Source organism: Limulus polyphemus, unplaced genomic scaffold (assembly GCF_000517525.1).
Source record: "Limulus polyphemus unplaced genomic scaffold, Limulus_polyphemus-2.1.2 Scaffold254, whole genome shotgun sequence".
In the NCBI taxonomy this organism is placed as follows: domain Eukaryota; kingdom Metazoa; phylum Arthropoda; class Merostomata; order Xiphosura; family Limulidae; genus Limulus; species Limulus polyphemus.
Genome location: NW_013665864.1, coordinates 1 through 11623, shown reverse-complemented (window position 1 = coordinate 11623; position 11623 = coordinate 1). Strand labels below are relative to the sequence as shown.

Sequence of the window (11623 nt, the reverse complement as noted above, 5' to 3'; positions counted from 1 at the left end):
GTTCTATTGTGCCATTTAGTGTGAATAAATATATTATATGGATGATCGTCAGAAAGTTCTATTGTGTCATTTAGTGTGAATAAATATATGGATGATCATCAGAACGTTCTATTGTGTTATTTAGTGTGAATAAATATATTGTATGAATGATCGTCAGAACGTTCTATTGTGTTATTTAGTGTGAATAAGTATATTGTTATGAATGATCGTCAGAACGTTCTATTGTGTTATTTAGTGTGAATAAATATATTATATGAATGACCGTCAGAACGTTCTGTTGTGTCATTTAGTGTGAATAAATATATTAGAACGTCATTCGAACTACTAAGAAACTTTTATATTAGTTATATGTTTCACGTATTGATAGAAAAGTTACAATGTATTATGAACGGGTTGGTCAGTTACTGTGTTCATTAACTTAATGTACTTGGTTTTCAATTTTTACATCGCATGTACTTTAAAAACTTACACTATCACGTATGTTGTATTCCAGACCTGAGCTTTGGTCAGTTGAGTCTCCAACCTTCTGGTAAGGCGCATAATTACTTTACCAACGATAACTTCATCATAACCTGCTTAGTGGGTGATGGGAAAACAGCGACCGAGATGAAGTGGATCGGGCCGTTTGGAGATGACCTTGGTGCCAGTGAAGGAAGGTAAGGTCATAAAGTTCATTTTATAATCTAGGTGAAATACATAAATGTTACAAATAGTTTTCTGAAGCAGTTATAACTGATTGAAAGAATCCAATTAAAACTGTTACTTAATTAAAGATTATGTTGTAAAGAGATATACAACACGTTACCGTTTTCATGAATCAAATAATCACTGTATTGTGAAACAATGGAAGGAAGTGTTTTTGTATGTCAGATATTATATAAAGAAAAGATTTTAAGAGTCATCACAGAGCACACACACACACAAACAACATGTTTCTTATTTGGTATATTTATATTAATGGCTTTATACTCAAGAAACAAAGACGGATTAATTGGGGTTTTTTTGGGGGGGGTTATGAACAGAAACAAACTTACTTATACACTGGGTGGTAATTTTGGTTACGTCCTTTCAACCTCACGTGTTTGAGGACAACTAGGGGTATTCATAAGTTTTTTTCCGCTTCTCTTCAACCCAGCTGCTTGGTGAGGGATTTACATATTCGTGAGTTTATAGTTTGTCCTGGATTTGGTTTGACCGGGTCTGGAAGCTTAGAAAATCAGGTAGCGGCGCCTTCGAGGATGCGTCGGGTGGGATAAAGCACTAGGGCTAAAAATTTTGGGTGTGGGAGGTGGCAGTCTAACAGAAAAATAAATTCATCACTGATACTTTATATCTAGAACATTTGTTATTGTTATGAAGCCCCCCTAGTGGCACAGCGGGATGTCTGTGGACTTACAACGCTAAAAACCTGGTTTCGACATCCGTGGTGAGCAAAGCACACATAGCCCATTGTGTAGTTTTATGCTTAACAATCAAGCAAACAAGGTTTCATGAAGTTGTTAGTTTTTAAACGGTTAGAATGCAGAATACTAACTTTAGTAAAATGACTTGTTGTTTTTTGTTAATTAATTTGCATCACTAAATAACAAATTAATGTTTTTCAGCAATTTTATGTATACATATTTGAATCTAGTAAACGAGAGTGCATTTACCTTGCGTTATAGCAGTTCTAAATTCTTATTTATAGTAAAAATAGTTGCCATGTATTAACTGGTAAAGAAACTAAATTTGTTTGAGTTCTGGTGTATTTCGATAACGTATAAACATGGTCATATCGCTTGAGTTAAGGCTCAGTCACCTAACGTATATTTATGGTTGAACTAGTTACCTTTTAATTATTCTTTTAAATATAAGTTAGAACGTATTTTAAAGATAAAAACGCATCTCAAGGGAAAGTGGGAATTCAAATATTGCATTTTTCCAAACTTTGTGGAAACCAATAGTACATTTTAAAGTAAATTTCTATCATTCCTGCAGTTGTTAATTATTTAGTTGAGCTGTAGATTTATATTTGTAATATTTATGAATTTAAGATTAACAAGACTTATCCTGAATGATTTAATTATATTTTCATACATATACATATATATATTACTCAACTAATATAGTGACAACATTGCTGAGATAATTTATAGTATTTATTCCAGTATTATAATAATCAAACAAACTTCAACATGCAATAATGTTGCATAATATTTAGTTTTACACTTAATAATAAATCTCAGCATTAAACACCATAAGCAAAAACAAAAAAAACATTACGCCTTGTCTAAAATATCTATCGAGGATACTCAGCGAATGATCCTTTGTTATCTAATCAATACAATTTTAATTTTCTTAGTTAGAATGGCACATAAAAGTAGCCACATTATTTACCAAATTAATATTTTAGTTGTAATCTCTGTTCGCTTTTTTTTTTCAGAATTTATTGAGACTCCATATAAGGATGTTATTCCCAACTTCTGTGTTATACTAATGCATGTAATACTTGGAAACATTTTTGTACACTGCTATCATTTTCACTTTATTAAATTTTCCTCCTTAAGTTAACAATGAGAAGATTGATGCAATTCAAAAATGCTTTAATCAAAGACGTAAGACAGTGATTTTAGGTTTTCCAACTGACTTTTTTATAAGGACTGCTGCATTACAACGTTTAGGTCCACTACGAATGATTGATTAGCTGGTTAGATGTACAGCGTGATTAGATCAGCACTATTACACTGTTTTTATTTCTTTTCGCTACTTTTTGTGTGCACTTTCACTGAGCTATTACTTTTTCATCTTAGCTATGAAAATTGAGCGACACTTGAGGTTTATATTAATATACTGGGTTTCAAAGCACTACAACTTGGTACTTTTCGTTCCGTTTGTGCTGCTAATACCTGCGTATATTGTGATCAGCACTAATATTCTTACACGTTTATAACCTTACTTAACTAACCCATTTTACTAAAAGAGTAAACGAAGCATATGTCCAATGAATATGAAAGATGACCTTGTCTGATTTACACTTGACGTATAAAAACACGCTCCTTATCTTAACCAAGCGATAATCAGTGTTATATGTTTGGTTGTGATGTTGATCCAGTAACAGAAACTGTTCTTTTATGTATGAGCAGCTTGGTTAAACAACCATTTTTATGACAAACTGTTCGTTTATTTACCCAGTTTGGTGGCTTATTAGTATCAGCAGTTTGAATTATTCATATTTTATCACACAGCATTTTTCTTTTTTTAACTTTTAAGCATACACATTTTCCATACTGTAATATGTAATAGCTATTGTAATAGCTTATAAATGCGAATAAAAGTGGATACTTAAATTCTGAACTCATTGTTTATTTCAATAAAGAACGAACTGTGTTTACTTAGGTAGATGACAAAGAACTGAAAGTATGTGAAAGATATTAGGTATAAAAGTGACAACATCTTAACAATATAAAACAACTGACAATATTGACGCTAACAACGACATCCTACTAACGTTTTAATGCGAAGATGACTCCGTAATAAAGTAACAATAAACATCTTAATAATATAAAACAACTGACAATATTGACGCTAACAACGACATCCTACTAACGTTTTAATGCGAAGATGACTCCGTAATAAAGTAACAATAAACATCTTAACAATATAAAACAACTGACAATATTGACGCTAACAACGACATCCTACTAACGTTTTAATGCGAAGATGACTCCGTAATAAAGTAACAATAAACATCTTAACAATATAAAACAACTGACAAATTGACACTAACAACGATAAAACGACATCCTATTAACGTTTTAATGCGAAGACGACTCTGTAATAAAGTAATAATAAACATCTTAACAAAATAAAACAACTCACAATATTGACACTAACAACAACATCCTTCTTACATTTTAAGACGTAGACGACTTCGCCAGTTCTTGCGCTACCCTAATCGAATAGTCGGATTGGACCGAACTATAAAGCATGGCAACGAGACACAAGTCATGGATCCTAAAATTCACAGTCAGCCACACTAAACACTAGGCCTCGCCGAATCCAACTAACTATTGGTACATAGTTGATCCACAAGCAAGGCAAGACTAGAATATGTGACTATATGTTCAGGGAAAATCTGGTATCCCATACTTAACAAGGACTCTCCCATCTTAGTTACAAGTACTGCAGAAGGCGCTGATAATGTATGCACTTCTCTGCATAGCTCCACGCATATACAGCGCAGAATTTACCAGAGATTAAATCTCCAAATTCTGTATAAAAAATTGAATGAGAACGCATACTTATGTTGATATTACCTAGTCTTGGAAGAACCATTATATCATATTACAACTAAGTTATTAGCATATAATTCGTCATAAGTATTGTATTATCAGTCTCCTATGGTGGCGCTTTCTTGTGTATTAAGCGGGAATATTAGAGTAAAACACATTATAATATTTCCGACAGTGTGATAATTTTTGTTATCTTCTTGCTCAAGCTTTGATGTACGTACTATATTATGTTAAGTTCTATAAACGAATGATTTTAGAATTTACAATGGTAAATAGTATATACATTCAACATTTAGCTAGTACTGATGACTTATTAAGATAATGTTAAAATTTTTCCTTTTCTTATCTTTTGACCAAAGCGTAGTTGCTATACAAATCCTTGTACTCACACGACTGTCGTGTTTTACAATTGGCAGGATTCATGTCGAAACTCAAGATAATGCTCTTGGACTGGTTGTAGAAAGGGTAAAAGAAGAAGAGGCTGGCAAGTATATCTGCTCCGCTATCATTGATGGCGAGGAGGTGACAACGTCATTCAATCTCGTAGTTCGTCGTAAGTCGATTAACACTAGTATAAAGATAGTGCTGGCAGTTTGTTGAACAATATAACATTTACTATGACGAGTGTTGCTGTCCTTTTCTAAGTGATTATTTATACTTAAGTAGATTACGAGTTACATATGTATATGTAAAGCGATAAAACTCTATAACCCGAGCGCTTTCGAAAGGTGGACCTTTCTTCTTCAGGAGTAAACTGATTCCCAGTTTACCCCTGAAGAAGAAAGGGTCCATCTTTCGAAAGTCATCGGGTTATACTGAAAGAGACAAGTGTTAGATTATAATTTAGCTGGAAGAATCACTAGCGACATAATCAAACCTCCAAATGACCCATACTAAGTTATAATGTCAGCACAGACAGAAATAGTTTCTCGGTACCTAACATTTGCCGAGCAACTAGTTACGTTTGAATTATTAGAAAATACTCTGGTGTTTAGCAAATTTTTGTCCCTTCAAGTTAAACTTTTTTCTAAGCATCAAGATCACGTTTAGCCATAATTTCTGTATTATAAAGGATACTTGTAGGAAATAACCTGCCATATTGTACAATACTGTGTTATAACTTGGATTCCAGAAACTCGACAAATGCGCATGTTCACTATCTCGCTAACATTCAAAACACGTATTGATCTAAATATTATCAACTCGGCAATTCTGTGGAGCTCACTAACACGTATTGATCTAAATATTATGAACTCGACAATTCTGTGGAGCTCGCTAACAGTATTGATCTGAATATTATCAACTCGGCAATTCTGTGGAGCTCACTAACACGTATTGATCTAAATATTATCAACTCGGCAATTCTTTGAAGCTCACTAACACGTATTGATCTAAATATTATTAACTCGGCAATTCTGTTGAGCTCACTAATAAACCGTGCTTGGCAATGGAACTTCTGTCATCCATTATAAAAATAATAAAAGTGTGTTAGTTTAATTACTGAATAACTCAATAGGGCGTACTACATTTTCAAAGATATAATAGCTTGGGATTCTGAATTATACGTTTTGGTAAACTTAAAAACAGACAGACAGACACACATAGATATATTCATGATGTCAGAGAAACACGTAGATTCAAGTCTTAATATCAAATGATAAAAAACCCTTAGGAGCAGAACATGTAGAATCTTAGGAGTTCTGTTTTTATTATACAGTGAGTAGTGAGATCAGTCAAATTTTACATAATTCTCTCGTATTTTTAAAGAAACCCCACAACGATTTTATTTTATGTTATTAAAATTAACTGTTTATTCCCGAAGACACACATAAGATCCAAGTTGATGATTAAATGGTCGGTTTTAATGTTCGTGGAACCTATTCACAATAATGTTATGTTTCTGTGGGGAATTGAAGCATGTTGTTCTGTGATTATAAAGCTATTACCTCTATTAGCACACTAACACTCTAAATGAAATGAGTGATATATATAGGGGTGCAGAAGTGTAGATTGAAATACTGAGTTACCTGAAAAAAACCTGTATCTAACACAACCCCTTTAACAAGCTCATCACACACACACTGTATAGTAATAAATATTACTTAACAGGCTGGATACAAATTATAAAGTGTGGAAATTTAAATAATTGATAATATGACAGGAGCACTAATCTTTTATTATTATTTGGAATATGTTTAATGATGTGACTTTGATGTTATTGTGGGGTAAGTGGACTTTTCACTGAATACTTTGGTGCAAGGACTAATATTAACGATGAAATTATCACAATGTCTTCAATATATCGGTTTGGTAAGATGAGCTCTTAAACACGAAGCTAGTAATTAAAAAAGCTTACAATTACCTTTGGCTGCAAAGTAAAACATGGAATAATAAAAAACCAAATTATTTAGCATTAGGTTTGTTTATTTGTTTTGAATTTTGCGCAAAGCTACACGAGGGCTATCTGCGCTAGCCATCCCTAATTTAGCAGTGTAAGACTAGAGGGAAGGCAGCTAGTCATCACCACTCACCGCCAACTCTGGGGCTACTCTTTTACCAACGAATAGTGGAATTGACCGTCACATTATAACGCCCCCACGGCTGAAAGGGCGAGCATGTTTGGTGTGACGGGGATTCGAACCCGCGACCCTCAGATTGCCAGTCGAGCACCCTAACCACCTGGCCATGCCGGGCCCTTAGCATAAGACAAATTTTTACAGAAGTTTTCCTTTTAGCACAATAATGTTTACTGAAACTATTTTCATACCAATCCTCATTTGATGATTGCAAATAAAACAATTAAAAACGCAAGCGGGAATTTAATGTCTGATTTTGTTTTTGCCCAATAGTTAGAATAGACCTTTATTCGGTAAGTTGAATTTCATCGTTATCTTAATTTAGAGTTCGTTAAGTCATTTACATCGTAATGGCTTTCAGTGAGCGAAGTAAATTATAGGATTAATAATATCTGAAAAATTTTAAAGAAACTCATCAAATTAAGAAAGGGTCAGGTGTAATTTTATTTAATGTGTTTTTTATAAAGCCAGTTTTTTTTATAGGAAGTGTTATTTGAACTCAACTTTGTCACTAAACTAAACCAAAGCAATTCTCAAACTCAGGCTTAAGGTTTTAAAAATGTAAATTTAATGTTTATATTAAATATAGAGGAATTTGAGCTTCTTTGGCATAGTAAGATATTTTTGGTCGGGGAAAGAATTGTCTTGGGCAACGTAATATGTGGATTACGTGTACAAAAAATATAAGGAGTCCAGGCCCGGCATGGCCAGGTGGTTAGAGCCCTCGACTCGCAATCTGAGGGTCGTGGGTTCGAATCCCCGTCACACCAACCAGGCTCACCCTTTCAGCCGTGGGTGGTGATGACTAACTGCCTTCCCTCTAAATTAGGGACGGCTAGCTTTGCGCGAAATTCAAAAACAAACAAATAAGGAGTCCAAATGTTTCTTTCACAATACCGATATAGTCTTTAAACGTTTATGGAATACTTAAATGGAACCCCACCGCATTTCTTTTTGGTTTGAGAGTCGATAAGTTCAAATATTTCTTTTCCTTTTCCTTTTTGAAATAAATCACGGTTCCCTAACCTAAGGATTTAAGAAATAAAATAAGCGTCAATTAAACGTTTTGTTTTCTTAACACCCAAGCACTCTGTTATAAAAACAATGTGTAACCGTATATTGAGTTTAAGAGTTCAGCCTAGTTAGATACCTATTAAAGCAATAGATGTAAGGGCAAATAAAAAAGAACACTTGATTTTCAAACTGTCGGATGGATTGGTTCACAATTTTAGGGTTAAATTCCAGACATTTTTACTTCAGAGAATTTTTATTATTTTCCCCAAGTTATGTTGCTTGATTTATTTTAAAGTAAGTTTATTTTTTCCGTTATCTCTAAAAGCTATGTCCTCAAATAATCAGTTTTAAGAAAAAATTGAAGGAAAAGCACTGAGCATGTCAAAATGTAACATGTTTTTCCCTATCAAGTACTTCGTATTTAATTAAGAAATGATTCCATTTCTCCGAAGATAAAGTTCCTTACCTTCTCATTGCCGATTAAATACTATACTTAGACAAGTAAGTACTAACAAAAGACAAAGTTCCCAGTATACTTCAATTATTAATTGAATTTGAAATATATTGGTATTCAAGAAACAGTAATTTTCTTAGTTTAGAAATTACTTTGAGCTGAAGTTATATTTCAGTAAAAACACTGAGTTTTTTTTTTACATTCCAGTTTTTTAGGTAATTCAATTCTTGAACGGGTAACTAATTCCATTGCTCTCCTTCTTGAATTCAGGGGTTTAACCAAATTTTTATTATCTTCATTAACGTATACGTGGGTCATTGCCAATTTTCAGAAAAGAATCTATTTAAATTTCCTAATTGAGTAAAGGAATTTTATAAGAGTTCAAACAATTTGAAAAAAATCACTATTATTTATGTGAAAAACGTAAAAGAACAGAGTGTTCATTTAAAAGTTTTCATGTCCAGTAAGAGGTAGCCAGAATGAATAAAATGATCCTAGAAGATAAGATACAGAGTGTAATAATCTGCTGCTTTCATTAATATATTACAGATATCAAATATTTTACTAAATTATATTCCTTTTAATACCATTTGTAAACATTTCAGTTCTCCATTTTATACCATGAAGTTAGTTTAAAACAGACGTTTAGGCCTGTTGTTTGTGTGTAAGTGGTAGTTCCTTTTGTATTGCAGCGGGCATAACATTCATAGAGACAAATCCAGTTCAGTACGCCACCGAAGGTAAAAACTTCACCCTCGTCTGCAATGCCAGGGCCAATTCTTCGCCTATTCTCTCCTTCAGCTTTGGAAATAAATCAATCGAACAAGGTTTGTTTGTATATTTTATTGGGCAGTTGTAGATGGTCGATTGCAGACAAATGTATTGATGCAGTTGAAAGTATTCACATAAATCGATATGAACAGTATCCCTACTCATTTGTATAACTTTGTAAGTGGATTATTATTTTTTGACAAAGAAGTTTTCTTGAATACTTAAGTGGGCTAATTACATTTTACATTATGAAACAATACTGTGTTAAATTGTTTTTAAATATATAGGTAACAAATATTATTGCTTGTAAAAAGTAGCCGGAATCACCATGTTAGCAAAAATTATTCAATCGGTCGTTGTAAATTTCACCAGTTTACAAGATATTCATACAACAATTTGGATAACTTGATTCTGTATTATATGCAAGAGTTAACTCATAAATACTCAAGATAAGTTACATTTTTGGACGAATTTATCATATGCCAATGTAACACTTATGAATTATTGAACAAAAACATATACAGAATACTTAGCTATGCTACTTTTTTCATGTTTCGAAAATTGCTTCATTAATGTAGTTAATTTTACTTCTATCGAAATTCAGTAAGTGTAAACTCTTACGTAAGTTTTCCATCACTAGAAGGTGAACGCAGAGCTTCTACAGAAAATGTAACTTGCAAAATACTTTTACTGCTAATTGGTATAGTGTTCTTTCGACGAATCGAGATAAGTTTTGAAAACTAAGAAAAATAGAAGAGTCATTGACAGTTGGTTCACTAATTTTGAATTACTTGCTAAGAAGCTTGCATCATTTTAACTTAAAACTCAGAGGTTAAGTGCAGAACATAAAGTGGGTACTAAATCTGCTCGAATTTATCTATAATAGATATCAAACGTTTATCAGTAGTAATCCTAAGTACATGAAAACTGTGGAACTGAATGCAAAGTTGAACAAAGGCCAGAGCCAGGGGCTTTTGAAATGAACTATTGTAAAATCTTATGATTTGGTAAATCCTCATAAGAATAATTAAAACAGTTGTTTATAACGTAAGTTAGAAGTAAATGACAATAAAGACCATCTTTTACAACTGTATCCATGGTAAATAATGCAGTGATGAAAGGGTTCTTTCATGTGACTTGCAAACGAAACAACTGAAATATCAACAGATCTTAATGATATAGTGTAAAAGGTTGCTATAACTAAAATTCTATCTAATTACTAATAATATCATTTAGCTGAACAATGCAAGGTAGTGGAACTAGATGCAAAAATCAAAGTTTAACCCGAGTTTTAACTTCCACGAATAGAGTGAAATATTTCAACTGAACAATTTACACATGTTCTAATGTGTAGCTACTGAACATGATTGTCCTTTAAAGTAACAAATAAACAGTGGAATATTCTTAAACATCGAATTATGTTTATTACATGAGAAAGTTTAGGAAATTTTGTATAACGATTTTTTCCTGCACATGGCCACTTGGTGTTAACAGTGGAGTTGTCTGGACAAATATGTGAAAAGTCAGTATAGATTAATTCGTTGTATTCAATAATTACATACAAAAAAATCAGTCCTGTCAGAAACCAACAGGAAGGTATGAAGTGAAACTCTTATTTCATTCGATAATTAAATTTACGATAGAAAAACTCCTTTCTTAAAAAATAACGTTTCTCTAACATGCTTAATGATAGGATGGTCAGAAGCGTAACGTACTAAGCAACAACACAAAACATCAGTTGACTCTACTGGTTAATACGTATCTCCAGCCTTGATTAATGGATGTTTTTACAACTTGAATTAAAGCACAGTTTGGAATATGAAGAAGATGGGAGCATGTGATAAACAGGAGTATACATCAAATATTAAAATAATTATTCTTTTGGTGTTGACCATTAACGACCGTTTAGAAGCTAAAAAGAATAAGACTGTGGAAGAAGAGCTTATTGTAGTTTTACTACAAGAGCAACTCAACAGAAAGTAGGTACTACCTGAAACAGATATGGTTGTGTGGCACCATTGTTACAGAGAGTTGAAATATTAAAGTGGTGGAAGCAAGTGATGTAATATAAACCGTTGTCTTGTAAAATTAGAGGTTATGGCGCATAATTATAATACTTGGGACAACCAAATAAGGTTAAAACGTATTTCATGAGTAGTTTAAATTAAAATTGGTTCGTTGTGAAATGGGCCTCTGAATGATATTTCAATTGTAGTATTACTTTCATAAAAACAAAGTTATGGCTTACAAATATTCTTAGTAGTTATTAGTGAGCAAAAATTTCAATGTTTTATTTATTGGATTTCTTTAACACATAATTTTTGTACATCTTATTATAACCCTTATAACAAGCATATCTCCAAACGTACCCTGCGCAAGTTCTGCTAATGGAACATGATCATCTGTTAGTCCTTATAACAAGCATATCTCCAAAAGTGCCCTGCGCAAGTTCTGCTTATGGAACATGATCATCTGTTAGTCCTTATAACAAGCATATCTCCAAAAGTGCCCTGCGCAAGTTCTGCTTATGGAACATG

General features: G+C 32.8%; 1 protein-coding gene across 1 annotated transcript in view; it reads left to right on the top strand.

Annotated features, from left to right (window-relative positions):
* The window catches only part of LOC106478834, a 67099-nt gene extending 57925 nt beyond the window's left edge, over positions 1–9174 (top strand). The window contains exons 2-4 of the mRNA XM_013939408.2: positions 494–656; positions 4688–4824; positions 9008–9174. Coding sequence (XP_013794862.2) covers positions 494–656; positions 4688–4824; positions 9008–9174 — 467 coding nt within the window. The remainder of the gene's footprint in view (positions 1–493; positions 657–4687; positions 4825–9007) is intronic.
* The last annotated feature ends 2449 nt before the right edge of the window (positions 9175–11623 follow it).